Source organism: Mycteria americana, chromosome 1 (genome assembly GCF_035582795.1).
Source record: "Mycteria americana isolate JAX WOST 10 ecotype Jacksonville Zoo and Gardens chromosome 1, USCA_MyAme_1.0, whole genome shotgun sequence".
NCBI classification, from domain to species: Eukaryota; Metazoa; Chordata; class Aves; order Ciconiiformes; family Ciconiidae; genus Mycteria; species Mycteria americana.
Window position 1 is genome coordinate 23997096 of NC_134365.1, and position 26765 is coordinate 24023860.

The 26765-nt window shown below is 37.0% G+C and overlaps 1 protein-coding gene across 1 annotated transcript in view; it reads left to right on the top strand.

Annotated features, from left to right (window-relative positions):
• The window catches only part of GRM8 (glutamate metabotropic receptor 8), a 340486-nt gene extending 325314 nt beyond the window's left edge, over nt 1-15172 (top strand). Inside the window, exons 9-10 of the mRNA XM_075491536.1 lie at nt 9575-9821; nt 14963-15172. Of these exons, the coding sequence (XP_075347651.1) occupies nt 9575-9821; nt 14963-15012 (297 nt within the window). The 3' untranslated portion in view covers nt 15013-15172. The remainder of the gene's footprint in view (nt 1-9574; nt 9822-14962) is intronic.
• The last annotated feature ends 11593 nt before the right edge of the window (nt 15173-26765 follow it).

Sequence of the window (26765 nt, forward strand, 5' to 3'; positions counted from 1 at the left end):
CTGTGGCTCTATTTATAGTAAGGCTGATGAGATGAATCAATCACATGGCCCTTTAAAAACCATAATACTGCAATAAATTGTGTACTGTCATATATGCAAGCTGTATGATAGTGTGATATCTAACCTATGAGAAGAAAAAAGAGTCAGATTACCTACTGATATTTTAAATTACTTTGAAGGTCTGCAAGGCAGTGCCTAGCATTTTCCAAGAGACCTATGTCCTGAGGATGGATCACAGTTAAGAAGCAGACTTTAGTTTATTACTGTTCTTAATAAAACGTTGTAATAAATGTTGCGGATGAAGTAAAGCTGAACATTTTTTTCTCTTAAAAAATGTTGCTCTTTCCCAGTAAGCAGATTTGATAATGCAGCACTTGTTTTAGCCTAATCTTCTGCATCTTTTGCCACAAAACAGCATAATTTCTGATGCCGATGTTCTATGATGTTATCTGTAAAACCACAGACTAGGTCTACAGGGGTTACACGTCAACAAAAAGCTTTTTCAAATGTGTCAGTTACAGAAGAGCTAAAGCATCTGAAATTTGTATACTGAAACAAACAACGGGAAAAGGAAGGAACAAACCCAAGGAATTAAAACAGGCAAAAAAGCCAATTTTCTAGAATTTTATGGTTAGAGGTGACATTTGCCAATAGAAATGACAACTGTCATTAAGGTTCACCATGTTGAGAAAGTACCATGTTGCTATGAATGCTAGAATCCTAGAATCCTAGAGTCATAGAATCATAGAATGGTTTGGGCTGGAAAGGACCTTTAAAGGTCATCTACTCCAACACCCTGCCATGGGCAGGGACATCTTTCACTAGATCAGGTTGGTCAAAGCCCCATCCAACCTGACCTTGAACATTTCCAATGATGGGGCAGCCACAACTTCTCTGTGCAACCTGTTCTAGTGCCTTGCCACCCTCATGGTAAAAAATTCTTCCTTATATCCAGTCTAAATCTACCCTCTTTCAGTTTCAAACTGTTGCCCCTTGTGCTGTCACTACGGGCCTTGGTAAAAAGTTTCTCTGTGTCTCTGTTATAAGCCCCCTTTATACACTGAAAGGCTGCAATAAGGTCTCCCCAGAGCCTTCTCCAGACTGGACAACCCCAACTCTCTTAGCCTCCCTCCACAGGAGAGGTGTTCCAGCCCTCTGATCATTTTCATGGCCCTCCTTCGGATCCACTCTAACAGGTCCATGTCTGTCTTGTACTGGAGACCCCAGAGGTGGATGCAGTACTCCAGGTGGGGTCTCACTAGAGCAGAGTAGAGGGGGAGAATCACCTCCCTCGGCCTGCTGGCCACGCTTGTTATTCAGCCCAGGATATGATAGGCTTTCTGGGCTGCAAGTACACATTTGCTAGCTCATAGCCAATTTTTCATCCACCAGTATCCCCAAGTCCTTCTCTGCAGAGCTGCTCTCAATCAGTTCATCCCCTGGTCTGCATGGATGTCTCCTGTGTTGTCGTCTTAGGCTCTATCTAAAATAGTAACTATTCATTGTCAAGAATATTCACAGGCCGTGAAGCCAGTTGTCACAGTCTCACTAGATTTATAACATTAAAATATCTTAATCTCTTATCAAGAACAGTGTGGGTATATCAACATTACATAGTGGGAGTCGTTCCACGCTGTGGGCAAACTCCTGGGAAGGCTTTGGGAGAGTGTGAGTTGGTCCAGGCCCAGGCCCACTCATGCTGGGAGTGCTCTAACAGTTTAACAGTTTAAAAGTCATAGTGCCCAGGCCTATGCCATAGCATTGTTTCATTGTCTACTATATAGACACAGTGGTGGAGTATTATATTTATATTAGTTGTTCCCCAGCCCTAGAGATAACTATTCCTCTTTTTAGATACATTACAATGGTATCCTGATAACCTCTGTGTGACAAGGAATCATGTCTTGTGAGGAAATGAGGTGAAGAAATACACAAGAGTTGGACAACCATTACTGGTCCAAGAAGTTGTTCCCAAATGACAGGGCAGATAGCAAAGCCTGATGAAGTTAATATCTTCAAATTCCCATTATCTGAGTTTCCAGAGTTGTCTTTGTTTGGGATACAGCTGTCCTACTCTACCTCTGTGGTAAAATAATGTATTGAGAAGTCACTGGAAACTGTTTAGATGAACTAAGGTTAGTTTTAGGCATGTGGTAAAAAAACACTTTGGAGGGAAAACTATACAATGCAAACTTTGCAATGTGCAGTTGTGGAACATACCATTTCCAATGAGCAGTTGACAACTCTGAGTTCTCTGTATCTACTTACCTTATAATAATAAATACAGTGTTAAAAAAAGACCTAGTGAAGCCATTCCTTTCTTTGCATAAAATAATTTATGGGTAGAAAGGGAATACTTATAAATATTGCAGAAAAGGTCAAAATTAGACTTAGGTGGAAAATCTGAACAGTGAAGTCGTTACCATAATTCAGTTTCTGAAATGCAGGTATATACACGTTCTACGAAGGCTACAAGCTTTTACAGCTCCTTTTGCATCCAAGGTTTAATGAAAATTCATACTTTTTAAACTGGCACACATTTAATTTGAAATCAGTTATTAGATCTTTCCTTTGCCTTAAAGTTTCTGAAAGCAACTGAAATGTACAGATAAAAATAAAGAGGATTTGTTTTCTCAGTTTTCTCTGCAATGTACAGAATTACAGCTTACGTTTACTGCTTGAGACAATAACCTAATGAATATTGTACTTTCATGTTTGTGAAAAGGCTTTGACTTTTTCTCTCAAAGCCTCATTTTAATTGGTAGTTTGGTAAGGAAAGCTTTTAAAAGGTTAAAAAATATATATGCTAAGTAGTTTCCCATGTTTTCTAACTGAACAAATGTTTGAAGAAGACTCATTCCATGAAGTTTATTTTATACCTGGCAAATAATCTTGTTATATGAGCAAAAAATGACTGACTTGCACCTGTAATGTTTTTCTTCAAGAAAAGATGAATTTTCTTCCCACAGGTCCAGTAAATATGTCCATAAGTATGTTGTGCACTAAAAGCAATAAAAATCTGTAAGTGTAAGCTTATGGGGATGGAGGTACTGCAGAGAAGCAGGAATTCTTTTGTTAATTGTTGGCACTTTGCCAGCATTGTTACCTCCCTGTTTATACTCTCCTGGTTTCAAATACATTTGCCTGCAAACACCCTTTTCCATGTTGATTTTTGGTGTGGAATCCACTGCATGTTGTTTCTGATTTGTGAACACAACTGTGAAACCATAAGCGTTGTCATCCAGTCAACTTTTTAGCAAGCAGCAACACATGAAAAAGCAATTGTAGTGTTATGGCATGTGCATGGCTTTAAAAGAAGAAAGGGACTGTCTTTTCCTAAGCCCTCTAGATTCTGCAGCAGAGGAAGGATGGCTATGAATGCTTTCAGTGTTTTATTGAGACTAAAAAGACTTGTGCTCTCTCCACCACAAACAGAGAGGGATCATTCTGCTGTCTTTCCCAATCTGTGGGATGCCTGTGGATAGATGGCATGTATCTTTATTTTATGGCAGATCATTTATCTTCTGGCTATAAATGATCTGGTAAAGGCTTCCAACAGCTGGGAATGAAGGCAAGAGTGGAGGGAGGGAATGAGAGCAAAAAACCCTTGCGGGAAACGAAGCTTGCTGCAGTTCTGGCCTTAAGAAGTGAAACGTGCTGAAGGAGCTGAGAAGATTCACGTAAGAGACATAAAGTACTTGGTAACAAGGATAAGGGAAAAATTAAATCATAATTCAGTCTTGTGCTCTGTTACTGGCAGTGTGGGACACATACAAGAGTGCCTATCTGGGTATATCTGTCTCAGCAGGATGGTTCAGACTCCAGTGTTTGATACTGAGGCTGTTTCTTTAGCCTGCGGAGAAAGGCACTTCTAAAGGGCAAATTGTATAGAATTAGACAATAAAAGACATTATACCATCTGCGTCTTTTTAAACATCCACTTCTCTCTGGAGTGCAAGTAGCTGAGTTGGATCTACACTAAGCACCCTGATAGCTTGAGATGTACCAAGCCTTCCCTCTGTGGCTTAGCGCTTCACTAACTGCTGGACTTGTTCATCTTCTGTGTTACAACTACTAGCAGTTAGAGAACTTGCACCAAAGTGGAAAACGTAGATTCAATTCACTCAAGAAATCACAATAGACATATCTCCCACCTATCCAGGGTAAGGGAACAGGCTGAGTGGGAGGTACCCTCTATTTGACCTGTTAAAACTTAGTAGAAAAGAAAAATAAATAGCATGAGAAAACCAGCAATTCTGAAGAAAGCCTGAATATAATCTTATGTGTAAAAGTAAGGGAGGACTCAAACCAAGGAAGCAATGTCAAAACCAAAAGTTGTGACATTACCACTATTTTTTTTTTTTTGTCTAATGAAAGTCGTTGCTTTGTGTTGAACTCAAGGCATGGTGTGTGCATGACATTGCCTCTGCAAGCACCAAACTGATGGGACACTACTGGGGACTTGGGGGATATTTCAGTTCTAAGCAGTGAAGCCTAATTGAGAAGTAGTCATTCAGCTACCTGCACTGGGACAATTCGGTGCACACACCTGCTTTGATGCATATAAATTCTTCAGGTTACCAAGGAGGCAATTCAGTTTCAAGTACTTCCAAACTGAAGAAGCCATCAGAGTATCTGTGTTTTTCTAAAATATCCTTTCTGGGTTGCCCAGTATTTCCTGTGTCACATTTTAAGTTTCAAATTAGAAAGAACGAGATACATAGTCCTAGAATCAATGGTAGAAAATAGAAAATCCCTAAATATCCACACAGCCATTATCTATTTTAGCTGCTAAGGCAGTCAGAGGCTATATTACCAAGCTTGTAGGACCCTACTGATGAGGTGAGGGTCCAGGTCATTTGTGAGATAGACAGATCATGTGTCTGAATGGGTACACAGGGTCTAGATCATTTACATGAGACAGTCTGTTGTGAGGGATCCTTTGTCAGTTATGGAGGTGGAAAACAGTACATTAGAAGTCCTGTATGAGTGTTGGTATGGCGTTGGGGTGGGGGATGGAGACCGGAAGGTATTTAGGCCTCAAGTTTTTCCCATAGTATAAAGATTTTTTTTTTTCTTGTCCTACCATCATTGTAGTTTTCTGTCTTATATCTCTGACTATCAAGAACAAGGAGAATAGATATAGCAGTCTTTGTTACATCTGTGAAAGGCTTTATTGGACAAAAAGTTTGTAGTTCAGAAGGGATTTTAGTGTGAGGAGTGCTGAAATTCATTTCTGTGTAACCATGAATCGTTGTGAGAAAGGGACCTTTATTCTCCTGTAACTTAGAGTGAGCTACCACTGTGAGACACATGAAAAATTATTCAGACCTCATATCTTATTAAACTGAACTACTTTTGTTGCTCCTTGATTTTTAGGGCAGCTAGTTCTGAAAAAGTTACAGGTAGTTATGTCTCCAGAATAATAAAAGTACCCAGAATGCACAGCCATAAAACATCATTGTCCTCTTGTCAGGGATAAAACAAGGTAAGAGTCAGATAAAAGTCAAACAGTGTATGGCATCCTGTTTGCTAGACTTGTGCTTCATCACGCTGCAAGAAGGGGCATTCCAAAAATGGGAAAGATTAGATGCAGGGGATGTTCCTGCCCTAAACAGACTCTCAGCCTGAAAATTACCATTTGAAAAGAAGTAAGGCCTGTTGTGATAGAACGAGGGGTAATGGTTTTAAACTAAAAGACGGTAGATTCAGACTAGATATAAGGAAGAAATTTTTTATAATTAGGGTGATGAACCACTGGAATAGGTTGCCCAGAGAGGTGGTGCATGCCCCATCCCTGGAAACATTCAAGGTCAGGTTGGATGGGGCTCTGAGCAGCCTGATCTAGTTGAAGATGTCCCTGTTCATTGCAGGCGGGTTGGACTAGATGACCTTTAAAGGTCTGTTCCAATCCAAATTATTCTATGATTCTCTGATTCTAATAGGAAAAGGAATCAGACCCAGACTGTCATTGACAAGTCTCCAGCTGAGTATGCAATTGCTTTAGTGTATGGAGTCAGACTGGTGTACACACTACACACAATGTGTACATGTAAGTATATGTTCAAAGCCTTCCTCTCAAGGTCTAGCAAGTTTCTTGAAGCCCTTCTTTCTCATTAGCTTCTTTAAAGAGTAAATAGTAAGGGTGATCCATGCAAAGCAGGATCCCTGAGGCTGAAGCTCGCTAAAGACTATATTCACTATTTGAAAACTGTTCTGTCAGAAAATTCCCAGCTCATTCCAGTTTTAATGTTTCAATAATTACAATGGCTTGTTCAAAACCACAGCAATCATTAGAAATAAATCCCACTGCATATGCATGGTAATCTGCAACGTGAAACTCTCTCTTATTTGGATTTTTTAAAATAGGCTGTTGTGCTGGTCATTCCAAATAAATCCACAGAAAATATATTAGATGTAATCATATAGCTCACGCAAAATACCTGCACTAAGTGCATTGAAATCCATGGACCTTTATTATTTCAGTGAATGCATGACCAGATTTAGAGTTGATTCACTTATGAAGCTTATTTAAATGTAAACCTTCAGGCAGACATGTTTTCTCTTTAGTATTTGTAAAAGTTTGGCACTGTGGGACTTCTTATCACAAAAAAAGGTCATTAAGATCTACCATAATGCATGTATTTGTTGCTAATATGACTAGTACTATTACATGATGTTGTGGTTTAGCCCCAGTTGGCAATTAAGTACCACACAGCTGCTCGCTCACCCTCCCCCCTGGTGGGATGGGGGAGAGAATTAGAAGAGCAAGAGTAAGAAAACTCGTGGGTTGAGATAAGAACAGTTTAATAATTGGAACACTTAAAAAAAAAATTGTAATGAGAAGGAAAACAACAAAAGAGAGAGAGGAACAAAACCCAGGAAAAAAACAAGTGATACAACCGCTCACCACCCATCGACTGGTGCCCAGCCTGTCCCTGAGCAGCGATCGCTGCCCCCTGGCCAACTCCCCCCAGTTTCTATACGGAGAATCACGTCATATGGTATAGAATAGCCCTTTGGCCAGTTTGGCTGTGCCCCCTCCCAGCTTCTTGTGCACCCGGCAGAGCATGGGAAGCTGAAAAGTCCTTGACCAGTGTAAACACTACTTAGCAACAACTAAAACATCAGTGTGTTATCAATATTATTCTCATACTAAAATCCAAAACACAGCACTATATCAGATACTAGGAAGAAAATTAACTCTATCCCAGCTGAAACCACGACACATGAATGTATGTATTTTACCCTGTAACATCCAGAGGTTCCTTATCCTTTTTTATCGTCTAACTCTTATACTGAACCATGAGAGAAAGATGAGTCTTATCGCTTGGGTACTTCATAAGGTCTTGAAAATATATATATTTAAGTGCCAGGCATTGTTACAGATTCCATGGGTGAGGTTCAGCTAGCCACTTATCTGCCATGAGTTGGATTTTAAAAAATGGTAAGGCTTCCAAAAAGGATTTTTTATGTTTAATGGAATTTTCATATGCATTACAGTTTGTTAAAGGTATTACCTGCATTGATTTCAGTTTTGTAAATCCCATTAGGAAATATATGCACCTTTAGGAACCAAAATACGTTTGTTTTTGGACACCACTTAATGCAATGGTTAACCCTAAAAGCCACTGCTGTACCAGTTTAATTGGAGATCAGCCAGTTTGGTTCAGAGAGAAATGGGTATGTCGTTGGTGCGGTCTGCATGTGAATGTGCATCTGCACAGAGGCCCTTCCACAGAAGTCTGAAAACAACTGCTTATTAATGTAACCGTGTGAGGTTTTCATTAGAAGCGTTCATGCAAAATGTAGGTCAAGCTCTGCTTTCAGGCGCACCACTGTCATTTTGGAGATTGAAGGGAATGGAATTATTTCACTGGTGTAAGAAAAAACAGTATTGTGTATATTTCCTGATGTATTGTCTTGAAATGAAGGAAGGTGTTGCTCCTATAACTTTCCTCAGCACAACAGGAAGAAAATCCTGATTGTCTTTTCAGTCTGGTGCTGTCCCTGAAAGCAGGTTCAGCTTCTTACAAATTTTGAAGCATTGTCAGTGTCTTCTAAAAGAGCAGATTGGGCTGTTCCTCATTTTATGGTAATATTTTGCAGTTTTCTGTACAATTATACAGATACTTTGCAAGGTGGTTCAGAGTGACAGTCCATGCTTCCAAAATATATTTGTCACATTTCTCACCTAACATTGCTTTAAGTGAGAGCACAGTTTATTTGTGCTCTCTAAGGAGAAACTATCTAATGGAAAAACTTTGTAAACTGAAAGACATTAAAAAATGTTCAACTATAATAGTGACTGCACACCAGTTTATTATATCTCTACTTTTCTGCCAAGGGCCAAGTTACCCAAGGGCACTTAATAAAAACAGATGATCTGAAGCTGACATTGCAGACAGACTTACTACCTTATCTCCAGGTTAATATGATAGTATTGGCTAGTGCTTAAAATCATGCCTGACAACAATGTCAGTGAATCCTCTGCCAAGGCAATGAACAGGTTTTACTTCAGTATCTTTTTCAGTATAGCAACATGGTTACTGAGAAATTTCCTACTCAGTTTAGCAATCCACACAAAATTGTAAAATAAAATTGTTGTCTTATAAAATGTCTAATAAAATATAATTTTCTAAGAAAAAATAAATGTTGAGCAGAACTACAATTAGTATTTCTAATATACTCTCTGCTGAATACTTCTCCAGACAGGAACTTCTCTGCTGTTCTTATGGAGTGATCATTGTCATTTTCTTTTATGGGACTATGGAAGACCAGAGTTGCATTCTTTTTGTAGATGGTAACAAACAATAGACAGACTCACTCAGAAATATCAGATTTTTCCTTTGTATCTGTAGGGGACTGAGGTCCTTTCTGATCTGATTTTCTGGTTCCCTGATTTTCTGATTTCTTAGTTAAGACTGTGACATATTAATATATTTATTGTGTGTCAAAAGAGCATTGTGACTACAATTCAACAGTAAGGTGGAAACGTTAAAAAACAACAACAACAACAAAAAAGCCCCGAAACCTCAAGAATATTCAAGCTTCACCTCAGAGAAACTGATTTTTTTTTTCCAAGCTTGAAACTCAAAGAGTATACCTAAGATTCAATTAGATATTGCATTATGCCTGCTGTTGGTTGAACCATGCCACACACACTACTGAGTCACCACATGGAATATTATTGTAGAGGCTTCTGTATATTAAAGTAGATGATACAAGGCTAACCCTCTTGTCACTCCTCTTTTCCTGTACAGACATATTTGTTTATTTTCTGAAAATGTGATTGCTACAACATCTTGATTACTTTAATGGGAATGAAGTTTAATAAATATTATGTTGTTTCTACCACCTACTCTTAAGGTTAAAAAAACAACACGAAACAGACATACTTGACTGTAGTTAAAGGCAACCAAAGTCAAGGGTCCTTCTGATGTATGTACAGAAAAGGAAGAGTGTTATTGGTTCCTTTTCGACCTAGTATTTTTAAGTTAATTGCTTTATTTTCCTTCTTGTATTAAATCAATATAACAATGATTTTTATGTTGTTGTTTCTTTCCTTCCCCAGATGTACATCCAGACAACAACACTTACTGTCTCCATGAGTTTAAGTGCTTCTGTGTCTCTGGGCATGCTCTATATGCCCAAGGTTTATATTATCATTTTTCATCCAGAGCAGAATGTTCAAAAACGGAAACGGAGCTTCAAGGCTGTAGTGACAGCTGCCACAATGCAAAGCAAACTGACCCAAAAAGGAAATGACAGACCAAATGGCGAGGTCAAAACTGAACTGTGTGAAAGTCTTGAAACCAACAGTAAGTCATCTGTAGACTTTCCCATGGTCAAGAGTGGCAGCACTTCCTAATAGATGTACGTTCACAAGAATGCACTTTCTTTTAATAATAAACTTTTTTTTTTTCCTTGCTTGTTCTGCATGAATCCAGAGATGTGTCAGAATTCATGTACTGCTGAATGCAGGAATGCCTAGAGTTGTTTGAAACAAATTGTCTTTCACAGGAGCCTAGTAAAAAAAAAAAAGCACAAGCAGATTTTGGAAAGCCACATCTTTTATAATGAGCTGTTTTAGCTAGTACCAATTTGATATGTTGTGCATTGCTGTGCCAGTCGTAGTATGTCCTGACAGTTCATGAGGTGTATTTATGGTCATCATTATATATTCAAAACTCAAAGGCTGTTGAAAAAAATATAATGAAAACAGTTAACATTGTTTTTATTTTGCAGTTAGAAATGGAAGTGAAAATAATGCTTTTTACCTTTCCACCTTAACTTAATATTTGTTGACTTGTTCATTTGTCATAACTCATGAAGACTAATGCTTCCTAGAGCAATGCTTCCCATCCAGTTTTTTGTTGTGGTCTTACTCATCTTGGTACAAAATCATGATAATTCATACATAGCTTAATCATTACATGTTCTGATATGTCATGGGTTAGTAATGGGAAAAAGTTCTTTCCCATGTCAGAAAAGTTAATGAATCTTTCACATCTCTAAATTGCTCTGGTATAGAAGAGAACAGAGATTATAGCTTCCATTCCACCACATGCCATACAGTCTTATAAATTGGATTTCACAATAATCAAATATGAGTACAGCCAGTAACTTTAGCCCCAGAGCTTAGTAGTAAAGGAGAACCGGTTTCTATTGAGGAGTTAGAGGTCATATGGGATGGACAGCAATTGTTACAGTTAAAGACAAATTTTTCAGTCATTTTACCGCAAATGAGGGTTTTTTATTTTTTATTATTTTTTTGATAATGTTGAAAGGAGACTGAATAGTACTATTTTGCTTGAGTACATTCAGACAAGTCAGTACCAAGTTTGCAGAAAAATATTGTACTTATTTCAGCAACCCCCCACTGAATTCAATCAGAGTTTGCTATATTGAAGACTATATAAAAATAGTCCATAAGTACTATACTATAGGTGCTGACGCATGGAGGATACTGAGCACAAACCAATTCACTTGAAAAACTCATGACCCTTCAAAACGTGTAAATCTGCTAGATTGAGCTATGGGTTCATACAGTTTCAGATTATGGCATATAACAAAGGACAAAAGGAGAAAGGCAATGAAATTCCTTGTGGATCAAATAATAGCAAGGAAATATGAAGAACTCAATACTTTCTCAAATCTTCAGAAGTCACCAAAAGAAATTTCGGAGGGGAAAGAGAGGTGGATTTTGCTGAGTTTGCAAAATTGTAAACTTCTGAGGAAAGGTCAAAGGAGGGATTCCACAGTAAGGTGAGAAAGAGTGTTAATAAGAAAGTCTTGAGTATCTGATGTTTGTCTACTGTACGTACTTAAGAAATGCTGTGCCTGGTATTCCTTAAAGTATGATTATGCATAATTCATGGAAACAGCTGCTATTGGAAGCAAGTCTGCTTCTCCGGTAGTATGAGATATGCAGGGTAATGCTTATTTACTGTGCTTTAAACATGATTTTAACAGTAGCACATCTATATAATTCTGAGCTCACTAGGAGTATATCCTGACTAGGCTTTGATCCAGGCATCATAATGTTTCATAGGCAAAAATTCAGAGGCAAGTTACTTGCACTCCAGAGAACTATCCTTATATAATTGAGCTCTTGGCCTCAAGATGGGTTTCTTTCTTCCCCAAAATTGTTCTGTACCATTTGGATTTTATCAGCTTCCCTCTTTTCTGCCAAGATAGTTATTGTCAAAACTTTTGGAGGTTCCTGTGAATTATCAGTGCACAATGCTATGCAAGTCTTTTTCACTAGGTCGATAGTAACAACCTCTCAATATTGCAAAATTTCTTCTTGCACTGACTCCATGTGAGGTAGATCTTTCTTTTCAGTGACAGTATATGAAGCTGATCGCAAAAAATCAGGCCATTCATAGTATACCACAAGTCGGTAGTAAGTGTTTCCCACCATTTCCCAAGCACAAATAGTGGTAATGATAACGATGCTCATAACTAGGTGAGAAATAAGATGAAACAGTCAGGTAATTCCTTTTGCTTCCCATCCAGAGACAACTCTGCTCTGTCTGGTTTGTCCTAGTCCATGTAACAGACTTTATTCCATGTTGTCCCCTGTGTGAATACAGTCATGTTTTTTTGTGGAAATACATTCATATTCAGTGGAAAACAAATTGTAGCTGGGAAACAGAATGAAAAAAAAATATCCAGATGCAATTACAGAAGGTATAGCAATGATGAGTACTTTAAATGCATGTAGGTCAGATCACAATAATAATTCTAAATTGCTTTAGATCCTCTTTATTTTATTCTTTTTCTTTTTGTAGTAAATGTAGCTAGAAAAGAGTGTTCATTCCCAGAAATATTTTGAGCCAAGTCTGTTACTTTTTCTGGCCATCTATGCTTGCCAAATGTGGTTCATGTTATTACTATGAAATGCTAACAGTCTTAAAGAGCAGGACACCAGCTGCTGAAGCTTTCACATCCCCAAACAGGAACTGTAGGCTTATTACAGGGAACTATAAAGACACTTACAATATTTATCAAGTAAAAAGCATTGTTTGGAGATGAGATTAGTTTTAATACATTCAGAACTACTATCTACACTAGCTTCCTGCACTATCATTTTTTAAAGTAACACTCAGAACTCAATAGGATATTTTTTGTTTCTTGATCAGTCCTAGATTAATTCTGTCAAAACTAAGTCTCAGATATACAACAAAGTTACAGCAAATTAACAAGTTACTCTAAATCAGCTGAGGTGTAGTAGCTACTTATTTTTGTATTTTGAGCTTCTTGCAAATGTCCTCACATAATTCAGCTTAGTGAGTTGTGATAAATCCGATTATGTTATTGCTGTGGGCTAAAAACATACACATGAAAAGTTATCATAGAACTCAGCTGATACAGGGTAATGTGGTAAGCTAGCTTAACCTGATCACGTATTTGAGCTTATTTTCAGGGCGAGGGAAAAAAATAAGCTCTGCTCCCTCCGTCCTTTTGTTCCCAAGTGTGCAGAGTTTGCAGATGTGCATTTATTTGTTATTTCTTAGCTGGGAACAAAATCTTTTTATGCTCTAAGGAACTTGGTGCCATTTCAACAGTCCTGCATTATTTTCAGAAGGAACTTAACAGGCCAAAGGAAAAATAGAATCCTCTCAGAAATCCAGCTGTGGGAGCATGGGAGAGTTCAGATGGGAGCAGAACATCTCATCTGAAAGATCTGAAAGATGTAAATGAGGCTATATTTGCTTCAAGTGTCCCAATACATGCAAATAAAGCTATTTCATGTCGGTGCTGGAACACTGTGATCGATTATGTGAAAGACTTGCTTAGTGTGCCAAAAGCAATCCTTTCATCAATTAGCTCTTCCAGACACAAAGTACTGGAGCTACCTGTACAAGTGGAATTAAAAAATGTTAAGTTTTGCAGCTTCTTTTTGATTATTCATTCTTATATATACATTCTTAGGGAACAAAAATTATAGTGATATGTGAATTATAATGGTCCGGGTCTGTTGTGTCTTACAAAATGGCAAATGCAATATTAGAATCAAATTGCTCAGAAACCCAAAGAAAACATAAAGAAAAAGCAAGCAGCAAACTTCGCTATTTGTACTACCTAGTGTTATTTTGCAGCAATTTTAGTGATCTTTGATTTAGTTTAATCTTTGGTGCAGGAGAGAGAAACTGTCATTTCTTGGTTTCTGTAGTCTGTTCTTCCCAGATCATTACATTGTTGGGCTGGATTTAGGAGTTAGCATGAAGAATCCTTTTCCTATCTACCTCAGCTGTTGCCACCAGATTCTATATAGAAAAAATAAATTGAAGGAAGGTATGGGAATAGAATTAAGATCTTTGAATCTATAGACCAGACAACTTTTGTGCCATCAAATGATTTTCATCCTGCCAGCTGCAGTCTTCACTATCATAAGCAGAACATGTCTGTAGCAGACAGAATATAAAACATATTTGGGAAGACAAATTCCTCTTTATGCAGTGTGACATAGACCTTATTACAGAGATGAAAAAGAGACTCAGTCCCTCAGCAGTCTGATTTACCATGTACCCAACTGATTTAAAATTAAGGAGCTGCCTGTGAGACCTGATGTCACCACTTCCCTCTTCCCATCACTCCATTAACACAACAGCGGAGATTTGGACCATGTTTTTTACAACAAAGGGATAAGATATAAGGATAGAAGCTGGCACAGACTTCCACATAAGATTCACAGTTGTTCACTTTTACAATAGTAAAGGTGTTTAACTTTCTCAATATATTGCCTCATTCTGAACAAGGGGTATCAGCTTTGCCCAAAGGAAGAAATGATCAGCTGACCACCAACATAAGGAGACCATAATAGCATGGTAGCTCTAAAATACAGCTTAGGCTCTCATAAGTGTTTCTGCTGGGTCACTTATACGCAGATGCTTTGTGTCTGAAGGCTCTCCAGAGAATATGTGCTGTAGGCACTAGCTACTCAGTTTTGCTAACTTGGAGAGATTTTTTCCCATATTAGGCTTTGCTCCTTTCAAGGAGCATAAGCCTCCTTCTAGATGGACAACCCACCACTAGCTGCAAAGTTGTCTTCAACCAGTAGAAGAGAGAGAAAAATCCAAGCTCTAAATTAAAAAACATCTATACAGAAATCAGCCAAAATAATACCAGACAAATAGTATGTTGAAATTCTGTTACGAGTATGCTAAAACCACTCATTATTGTTTCTCTCTATTGACCTCTGTTTCCCCAAGTCATAAATAAAATAAGTTATCATCAGGAACACAGAACTTGAGATCCAACTTACTCACCACTTATATACATGCACAAAATTTCTTACTTTGATCCATGAACATGGGCCATGTTATTTGGAAATATAGTTGGACACCATCTGAGTTCAAATGCTAAATATGTTTATTTTCTCCTCTATTGATTCTAAAAATCCTGAACTTTGTTTTTTGTTGTTGTTTTTTGTTTTTGTTTTTTTGATTTACAGCCTCTTCTACCAAGACAACTTATGTCAGTTACAGCAATCAGGCAAACTGAGCAGGGATGAAATTCACTGGAAGACCTGCAGGATGGGATCTTGCAAACAAAGACTTTAGCACCACCAGAATTCAGTCTTGGAAATATCAGTAGACTACATTCAAACCAATAGTCAGTCTCCTAAAGGACAAGGATTAAACAAGAGGCAAAAGGCAAACAGAGACAAGGGAAGGAAAAGTCCAGTTTTATATCATAGAGACAGAGTGTCAAGCTTCTGAACTGTTCACTCACAAAAGGAAGCAAATCACAAAAGGAAAAAAATGTTAGCTTGTGAAAAAAAATGCTGTTGAAATAAACCATGTCTGATGTTATATTTGTAAGTACTTTTTTGTGATTGTGACAATTTCCTTTCCTGTCCTACATTGTTCAACTCGTAAAAGAAGAGTTTGTTTCTTGTGACGGCTGACTGAATTAAGTCCTGGGTTATGCTAAAATAAATGCAATGGTCAACGCATGCTAATTTTTATACAAAATAATTTATTTCTAATAATAAAGGAATGTTTTGCAAATGTTGAGACTTGTTTTGTTGCAGTTTTAAGGAAAAAAATCCTTACACTGTTGTCTATTGTTTGTTTAGAATGTGCAGTAAAGGTGGGTGTACAAATAAAATAATAATCATGGCATCTGAAGAATGCAGTGTAAACTCTAAGCATGTGTGTGTGTGTGTGCGTGCACGCGTGTGTGTATGTACGTACATGTCTGCATGCATGTGTGTGTGTGTACTCTGCAGTGTGTGAATTTATTTATTCAAAGCTTTGTGACTATATTTTCTAATGGAAGGATTTCTTTTCCCCTTCTCACCCTCAAAGTAAGTGCATTTTGTATGTTTGTAAAGTGAAGGAGTCCTGATGGTAATTATTTTGTATGATTGTATTATATTTTTGAACCTCCACTAATAATTTTGATCCTTTTCATTTCTGGAACTTACAGTTTGTAAGACTTTATGACAGCTAGATTGGATTAAGCTGAAAGTCTATTCAGCCTAGTATCCTGTCTCTGACAGGGGAATGTAGCAGATGCTTATCTCAATAAAGGTGACTTTGAAATAACAGGAGAGAAATCAGTGGAGAATTTGGAAAGCAGTAACCTAGTGGATATATGTACTATTGCCTTATTAACACTTAAAAATCAACGAAAGAGATGTCCACCTACAATCTTCACATCTTCTAACTCCCATGTCAAATGATTGTGTGTGTAGAAATGATTATGCAAAGAGAAAGAGAAATCAATATAGATATCTATCATGTTAATAAACCCCTCCAAAGAATTTTTAAAAAGACAGCTAGGGACTTTCCACTTGGTACTATACCTGTGATGTTCTTTAAGACTTTTTCGCTTCCTACACTACTTACCATTCATCAAGTCAATGAGTCTTCACAATCAGTTGGTTATTAAATGTTATTTCTCCTGAATTAGCCTGGATGGCTCCTTGTGCTTTTTTCCTCAAAGGAGCTGTATTTTTATAACATGTCTTATAGGAGCTGTGGTGGTCCTAAATTACATGAATGAAAGTTGAAGTATCTGAAACTGAATCCCTTTCTGTTACAATGTCAACATTTAAACTCCAGCACAGTCAGCAAAGTGCATGACAAGGAACTTCCTTTTTCAAAATATTTGACAAAACATAGTTTTTCCTAGCATTTAAATGCCTGAATTATTAACTGATGATTGCTTTGGTATAGTGTGGTATTGTGTGTTTGGTATGTGTGATATATTATGTGAACATTCCTTTTTTGACTATGCCACAAGCACATAAATCCCAAACCTATAAACCAATATATGCTTAATTTTAAGCATATGACTACTGCAGCTAATGCAATGACACCTGCAAAAAAATGCATAAAACCAGTTTCAGTTCTGTTTTGCTAGCTAATATCTCATCAAATTGAAGTTTTTGTGAAAATAGATTGATTAGATCATTGGTTTAACAAGACAGACTTCCATGTCTAGGATGGATTTCCTAAGAGAAAAAGAGAGAGAATCTGTTCTATCTGAAAACCAACGTTTTGGCACAGTTACTTTTCAAGAAACCTTTGAAAAGTTTAGTTTTCAATCCACAACAAAAGAAGTTCCAAATATTTTGTCTGTAGTATCTATACATAGCATAAGCATAACAATATGCATTTGAAAAAGCAGTACATAGGAATTGCCTTTAAAATACATTTCATATACACATAAATATATTTTATATACACGTAAAGATTAGTATATAATATAAGAATATCTTCCAGTTTCACAGTAGTCCAAAGAAAATGTTATTCTGAACATATTTACCGAGACCAATATACACTTTTTTTGGTTGAACAGTAGGGTAAAAACGGAATACAAATTATTGTGTGCATTTTCTATGCCATTCTGTCTGAAACATCGAGTATATTAAACCTGTGAGTCTCACTGGTATTAATGTAACTCATCAGATAAATGAGCACACAGTATGAATTACAGAATGAACTGGGCATTTTCAAAACACAACAGAACAGCACTGGTCTACAAGTTTCACTTCTATAGAGTAGTTATGTGCAGTTTATGCATTTGCATAGAATGGTGCATACCTATGTCCTGTAACCATGATCAAAAGCACATTCTTCTCTTGTATCCCTCTAGAGCTATGGAAGAACACATTTTATTTCTGAATGAAATGTCAACTTTGTTCTCTTCAGCTTAGGAGACTTTTTCCTGTACAGGCAATAGCAGTTCCAAAGATTTTTTTCTAGCAACCTGATTTGTGAGTTCTGCTTCCAAGACTGTGTCTTCAGGTCACTTTAAATCCCATTTGTGCAATAGATTGTGCATCAGCTCTACAAGTCCTAACTTCTAGGTTAGGTGACCTAAATTTTGTGACCCCACCTGATCCATATTTGGGGGATTATTGATTAAGAAACTGCAATCTACAGCCTCTAACCAAGACTGATGTACCTTTTTCAGCATCATCATTGAACACAAACAGTTCAGATGAAGGAATTAAATATTTTTCGATGATTGATTCTAATTAGGTTGAGTGGTCTTTTTTTCAGCTTATTGGGGCTTTGTCTCCAGTTTAGGTATTCTAATAAAAAGCAACCTCCTAAAAAAAAACCCCTACTATAAAGAAAGAACCAGAGAATTGTATAATAAAACTGAAGGAAAAATTGCTACAATTTTGCAACATGAGTATAAAAAAGGATGAACTTTAGAAAAATTGCTTCCACTGTTCTTTATTTTTTATATTACAAGGTCCATTTTTATGAGAAGATTGGGGGAATTCAGTCAGCAATAAGAAGAGAAATCCCTGCAGAGTCTGTTGTTATTGTGCCTTTGAATACTCATAGAGCTGCTGCATTTTTCTTCTTTCTCTATGAAATAGCCATGACTTAATCTTTCTATAGCGAAAACTCACTGTTTGGGGTTTTTTATTTTTTTATTTTTTAACAACCTCTGTTTCTACCTTTTTCTGCTCTTTATCTTATAGCATTGACATTCATGAATCTACAGTTAAACCATTATCAACATTTCCATTATGAATTATATTGTCTAACACACACAAAGATTCTGCAGGCTGAAACTTGGCATGTATTGTCTTAGTGTATATGCAAAAGAATTTAAATGAAAAAATAGAGTTATTTAGTTAAGGTAAAATGAAAAGCTTACAAACATAATAAATTCCTGAGGCAGATGTAATCAGAAGGTGGTAACAGTTTAAAAACTGAGATCTGGCCAGTGATCATAATACAGCATGTTCTAGTTATGTACAATACAATTAGAAAAATTAAAGGAAAACTTTAGGAAAAAACCATACAAAAATATAAATGGTCAGTATCCATTTTCACATACCTTTTCACTCTTTTCCCTTCAAAGTATATTTTGAGGGCCTATGGCCCTAATGTAAAAACCATTCAAATTAATGAAGGTCTTACCTTTAATTTAGCAGATTTGAGATCAGGAATCACATGATTTATCATTAAACTAAACTATAGGTTTTTTAAAATATTAGCTTTGAATAAATGGCTGTCACTGAAAGCTACATTACTTATATATCAGTTTTTAACTATATTTTAACTGATGGTTATAACCCTTAAAATGCTTTATGCACACAAGTAGCTCTGGTATATAAATCACTCATTTATAAAAAAACCTGTGCAAATTAGGTTTTATGAATTAAATGGTGTTATGGGACTGCTAAACTAGATCTTCTGTTGGCCTGACTTCAAGACGCAGGGCACTCTTAAATCACCTAGTCTTCACTGGTATCTGAAAGTATGCAGCAACTAGAGCTACAGAGGATCATTTCATTCTGATCTAAAACAAATGATTGTTGAGGGGAAAAGAACAAAACAGTGAAATCATTAGAGGAATAGAAAGTATGATAAATAACTCTTTTTACAACTGATTGAAGTTAAACACCTTCGTACCTAAAAGGATCTAGATCTCGGAGCTTTCCATTTATAAACAAGGAATGGGTGAAGGTCTTGAACTGACCCACAACCTTAGTTCTGCAAACTTACCTTGCCTCACTTCACAAACGTGAGCAGTTCATTGTAGAAAAATTAAAATGCATGCAGAACAAAGTCTGGGTTGGTACCTCCAGCTTGCGACAGGTGACAGGGTAAGATCCCCTGTCAATGGCACTGTCTTCCAATAGAGAAGCTGTCCCAACAGATAAATCTAGTGCATACTAGTTTTAGTATACTTTGTCAAGATTTACTCTCTCCTATCAACCATACACTTCCACAGACCCCAAAGATATACTGTATGATAAAGATTTGATCCAGTCAAGAGAAGTTCACAGGAGTCCTTTAGTAGACTGACTTAGTCAGAACCACCCAGAGGGACTGGGTGATTCTACTTATTTCCAGTCCAGGCTGTAACTTGAAACCATCCAATGACTTATAAATCAGATGGGCAATACACAATTTCAAAATACATTCCAATCTAATTTTTTTCCAGAAGAAACTACGGTTGTTGTGAATGAGGTCCCAGTGGCAAGACCAAAAGATGTACGCTAAAAACACAGTGACTGAAGTATATTACACTAATGAAAGCTTGCAGGATATGGCTTATGCACATTAGTGAGACAGTGTCTGAAAATCTGATTATCCAAGTTTTGTTAAACAAGGAGTTTGTCTTAAGTATTTTCAGTTCACTCAGATTTCACAGTAATTCAGTAGCTGAGATCTTGAATTTTAATAACTAGACATATGAATAGTTACAGTAACATTTTTTTCATCTAAAATTATAAGAATACTTTATTGTACAAACTTGGGGTTTAGTTCTGCTCATGGAGAAGCAGGCTACAGTTTTAAAATTGCTATGACTGGACATTTATATGTGAATACGCTGAAGCAACTCCATCAAGACACACGACTTTGTTTTATGGAGATCAGGAACAAGTCCTTAATATTGTTTTGTGACTACAGGATAGATACAATGAGATCTGAATGACTTTATGTATCAGGTCAATGAACCAGAAATGAAAAGAAACTTATAGACACTACTTTAACTGTTCTATAGAAAGAGTAATGGGCCACTTTGTCAAAAATCCCCTTTTCAAGATATGCCTAAATAGCAATTTCCACAGCAGGGTTCTTAACTAATAGTACTAGCTCTCTTCCAATGAACAGATAATTTTTATTACTAACCAAGGAAAGAAATGAAAGAAAGCATTCCTAACAGATCCAGTTTGTAAATGTATTGTATTGGAATACAACTTCCTCATTTATGTGTCTACTTAAAGGCAGAATGTGAAAGCAGAAGACATAGCATGGTGGGTGGATAAAGAGAAAATGGCTCTCTTGCAGCATTCTTTTCTAATGCTTTGGTTTGAAAATGCACATGAATGATCCAGCATATTTCACCATCATATCAGCCATTAAATAAAATGATAGCTTATCACTATGCTTTTAAATAGCTTATGTGCCATCTGGAATAATTAAGACATTACATATGGATCTACTTGTTCTGGTTAAATTTTAAAGAGCAAAATTCAGTGACAGAAGAGGTAAGCATTACTTTTCCCAGTTTCAGTGGTATCTAATCGAATGGCACCTTTAGCACTTGTGGTACTGCAATTGCTTGCATCCAGAAAACGCCATTTCATATTTTACATGCATGTTTCATTTGCTGTGGATGATTACCTCCTGCAATCTAATTGTGAAATGGTCTTTTTCTCAGCAAGAAGTCATTTCTTTCTGACTTTCTGCTGAAATTTCAGTAGTTAATAAGAGAGTGAAGTATATGTGTCATAATCCTTATTATGTTTCCTGGGAAAGTAAGTAGTTGTGATTAATGGGATACAGCAAATACATGAAGGAATAGATCTCATCTGTGGACTGCATCCTATACTTCTGAATATATGTAAATTTTATTGTCTCCTTTTAGCTTCTTAATTGGCTTAAATTTACCAGTAAAATCATGAGAACTGCAAAAGACATTTGGTGGAAATAATCTGTTGCATCTATGCAATGAAAACAAGCTGGCTCGTGTGAAAGACATATTCAGCTGGAAGAATTTTGGTTACGGTAATTTAAAGAAAATTGGAAAACTTAATAATGATTCTATTAAAAAATTTTTGTCAGGAAATGAACTACAAATTAGGGTTGTGTTAAACTTGTTTCAGTAATAGTCTTACGAAGATTTTCAAAGTTTGTCTGTAAAACATCACTGTAGAATCCTTTGTACATTTCATGAATGTTGATAACTGTAAATTCTTCCATCACATTGAAACACTAAACTGATGGAGAGCAATAGTTTTTCTTGTTTGGCATTATAGTATGACAGCAGGTGGTTAGCTCCCAGGAACTTACTATTTTCAATGATACAGCAGCAGGGAAGAAAAGAGAAAACAGCAGTGTCCCCCAGAGCTAAAACAATGTTAGAAGTACAGTAAGATGCACAATATCCTGAATAGCAAACAGAGTTTTTGTTGGTATTATACAAATGACTTGTCTCTCAGTAGAACCGGAGCAATATGACATGCAGAGGAGTATGGACACGAAAGAAAAAAAAGAACAGTGACAGAACCACAGTGTCTAAAACCCTACTGGAAGCAGCAGAAAATGTTGGAAAGTTCCACTGTCAAAGAACTGTGTCAGCTCCAAAGAGTCCATGCTGACCTCTGCCAAGGGCACACGCCATCCCCAGAGTGTGTGTTAATCTTACGTACTCCACAAACTACAGTGAGCAAACATGACAAAATAATCGATGGGAGCCATCAGAGCTAATGTTGGATGAGGTAGCAAAGAAGAACATAGACTCATTTTTCTTTGAAATTCAAGAAAATATTATGACGGTGTCCAAGGAATACACACAACTTCTGCAATGGCCTGCAAATACAAGTATTTTAACATTTTATTCACAAGTTGTACGCTGGGATCAAAAGTTGCAACATATCCTTTAATATAGCACCTGCCTTTCTGCAAATGAATTAGCTCATTCTCTTTTGCCAATGACTAATTCTGTGCTGGGATTTCAGAAAATCTCTGGAGCCTTCCTGGCCTGTCAGATCCTAGTCTGAGAGGGAACTGAAAATTACTTTCAAAATAAAAGGAAAGTTTCCTTGTTAAATTGAAATTTTCTCACGTAAAATTGTTATTTTGTGGGACATGCTATATTCAACAAAAATAACTCTAAATTTCCAGCTCACTAGTATATTAAAAGTATTCAACTGAGTATGTCTGATAGCTTTAATTACTCTCTGTTAGAAGGTCTTGGTTTTTTTCTTTATTGGTCAGATGTAGAAGAAACACACACCTAGAAGCACACACAATGGCCAATACAAGCATTACAGAGTGTCCTGTTCCATGGTGTCATCTAATATCTACAACGCTGCAAGTGCACTAACTTCATCCTGATCCCAAAGGAAGCAAACTGTAAATTGCATTGCCAGTATCGTTCCTGTTTCATGCAAATGTACCTTGGAGGCTCTTTGAAGAGCCTCCTTATTTTACCTTAAATTACCTCCTTAAATAAGGTAAAATAACTCCAGAAAACATTCCTGGTTAGAGAGATGACTGATTGCTTTCTTCTGAGTAGCTGAAGAATCATACCTAAAGACGATTTCCACAGGCTGCTGCTGGAGGTCTGCCTCAGTGGCTTACTGTTTTCTTAAAATCTCAACAACTGGATTAGCCTTTGAATGCTACCCACATTCTTTTTTTTTTGATAGAATTTTAATAAAGTCTCAAAAAGATAAAGTAAGAGAGAGTTCACAGGTGAAAATGAATGTTGGAGATGCATATGATATATTGAATTTCCAAACTTTTGGGGACTTGTCTGTTACAAGAATATGAAATCTTCATCGGAGATAAACCTATCCATACGTCTTTTTACTTATCTATTTCTTTACATATCTCACATATTGCAGACTGTAAAGAGTAAACCTCAGTATTGTTTGCCTGCTGTGTTTAACTCCAATGTGCAGTTCTTACTGTGTGCATAATTTAGAGATTATACAGAGTTGTAAATATAACTGTATCCATATATTCTGCCCTGGCTCCCCATAGTTTTTCATCACAAGTGATAGACATTTCTAAAAACAATATGCTATTTATTTCTTCATTTCTATAGTTCATACACTTATCTGAAAATGCAGAACAAGTTGCAATCATTTTGATATACAGAGGTTATCATTTCTTGTGAGAGTTTTCATCTGTTCCCATCATCTCCAGTGTGACACTGAACAAGGAATGGCAGAAAGATTAGTTTTATATGAAATTCAGGGTATTTTTCACTGAGTGACAGCTATGAAGTGCACAATTTGCAAGATAAAATAACAAAAATGTGATTATTTCAAATGCCAGACTGATGGTACTTTATAAATTACTGCCTAAAGCATTGAAAGTTTAGGACAGATGCCTTGAAAGTGTGTTTAGAGATAGTTTCAAATGACGATGTTTCAGAACCTATTTCTTCACTTAAGAAAAATGAACTGTTACTTTAAGAAACAGACCACATATAAAACCAGAAAAGAGAGAAACAACAGCACTGGCAACAACAACATAAATATTACAGGTGAAAGAAAGGAACCATTTGTTTTCTCAGAGTGTCTGATTAATTCAGTGCATTTTGTAGTTATGTATATTACATTGCCAAGAAAACAGAAATGAGACAGTACAGGTAATATGCTCACAAAAAAATAATCACACCATGCTTTCTGGTTGTTCTACATACAGAGCAGTGCTACACATACCTAAAGTCTCTAGTATGGTAGTATGACTTCCTCCACGTTTTTTTTTCTTGCAAGAACCGTGTTCATGACCCCCTTGTAATAAGCCTCCTTAAAACGCATCATGCGTTGCTTTCAAGAACGAAGAGGATCAGCCGTTCATAGGCAGAAGGCCTCTTTTTAATGAATCCCGTGTGTCCATTTGAGGAAAGTAATACTGTCCTAGGCAGGTGCTTGCACATTTCCACCCCTGGATCCTACTGTATACCTCTTAGTGCCGAAGCACCTGACACAGCACCTGACCTACGTTTGATGAGGTTGCACTTGAAAGCCAGGCTTTCCCTAAGCAGCACTAATGACAGCCGAATGTTTTTTGTGGTAGGAAAACATCACTGGAACTATTTCCCATCTGGGTGCATTTCCCATCGATATGAAGTCAGGGATCAAAGCAAGACCTTTCCTGGAGAGCAGAAGTGCAATGTCAGCTTTCCTGACTGGTACGGTGGAGTTGAGCTGCCAGCTGCCAGGGCCAAAGGCCTGGTGTGCTACTGATGCAAATGAGACTCACAGCTCCCTGGTGTGGGGAAGCAACACAACTCATCTGAAAAACATTTGCATAACATGGGACTAGCAACACATCCTGACCCAGGATGCAGATGTTACTGTTTATCCGCTAAAGTGACAGTAACAGGTAGATCGTGGTTTTTCTTTCTTTCAGTTAGTTTGTGGAATTTCCAATAGATAAAGCCCCTCCAGCCACATGGCGGGGGGTTATGAAGTTAATTTTACAGTAGATGAACTCATAGCTGCTTGGAGATGCTGAACTGAAGAGACTGGTATCAGGTCATTTTCAAGGATCCACCATGTCTTCACTCATATCTGTCTTCCACTGAACGCTGAATTTGATACCAATCAGATATGTAATACACAGCCAGCATTACAAATTTTACATTGCCTTTTGGGTAAACTCACTCAGACTCTTAGAAAGAAAGACAGAAAGACAAAAAAGGAGGTTGACTGACATGCCAGATATCCCTGTTTTCTATTCAGATATAAAATGCAAATAGCAATGTGCTGACATGTAAAGAGATCAAAGTATTCAGTCAGCCAGATCTTTGCTGAGCAATTAAATGAGTCTACAGAGGTACTATTCCTGCACCAAAAAAAGTGAAAAGTCTCCTGCATTAAGATAAAACAAATTATCCAGCATTCTGTGAAAATAAATAATTAGAATATCCTACAAAGAATTGCTGACTGTTGGTATTTTGTACATGATAATTTCCATATTTTAGTTAAGATACTGCTGAGCCTGATGAATATTTTAAGCACAATAAGATAACCACATTTTTTTCTACTATAGTTCTACTCCTTATTTAGAAACTTTCAGCTTATGACAGCTAGTGGCAGTACTGACTGACACTAACAGAAGCCCAGGACCTGGGCAGAAGTGGATCCATGTGAAGCTGAAAAACTTCAAGCAGATACTTCTCTGTAGGTAAGGACCAAGTTAAATCAGCATGTGCAAGTGAGCCTTTGGAAACCTACAACAAAAGGTGAGTTTAGGAGTATCAGAAGCTGGTGCTTGATTTCTATATGAGAGTCTCCATCAGCACTTCAAAATGTCTAGTTCTGGCAACAAGTCTCCATCTGCATGCTCAGAAGCTGGCCAAAGAACATAAATCCATCTGATCTATTCTACAAAATACAGTCTATGACGACAAGCTTAAGAAGTGCATCAAATACAGCACGCACTCTTCATACTATTTAAATACAATGTCATTTGTCTTTTTGACCAAGGTGTTCATGGGTGGAATACTGTAGTAGGATGATATATTCTAATTATTACTGTTTGAGAATTTGCAAACTGTGTAAGAACATTAAGCTGTATTTCGTCAGCAGTATCTGAAGAAGGTACTTGGGCTCACAGAAAGTATGTCTAGAGGAGCACAACTGGTGAGTCATCCTTAAAGATAATGATGGTAGCAGTATTGAGACACTCAGATCATTTATCATTATTCAGCACTTCTGTAATGTGTCGATTTTGATCCACTTTTTGAGGATAATCTGGGATTTTACTTGTATTTGGAAACATTCTTCCATTCTCCAAACTACTGGTTAAACCACTAGCCTGCAACTGACACACACCCAGTTTGAAAAGCTCCCCGTGTGTGTAATTCACAGAAAATGGGAAAGAGGTGATTGGCGTACCTCAGCTCCATTCTGTAACAGTGCTCTCCACTTAGCTTGCCTGTGATCAGACATGATGAGAGAACCCAGGACTAAAGAATTTCTCAAATGAAATACTATACTGCTGGTCTAGAGCTGAACATAATTTTCTTTCTTTGAAAACACTTGAAAGATGCTGACTGGAAGTCCCCAGTGGAATGAAAAACTGAAAGTGTCAAAAGTTGCCATAGGAGAGAATTGATGTTCCCTCACACACCACATATGCAAAAAAATTATTAGTACCTTATACAGGTGTCCTGGTTTCGGCTGGGATAGAGTTAATTTTCTTTCTAGTAGCCGGTATAGTGCTGTGCTTTGGATTTTAGTATAAGAATAATATTGATAACACGCTGATGTTTTGGCTGTCGCTAAGCGGTGTTTACATTGG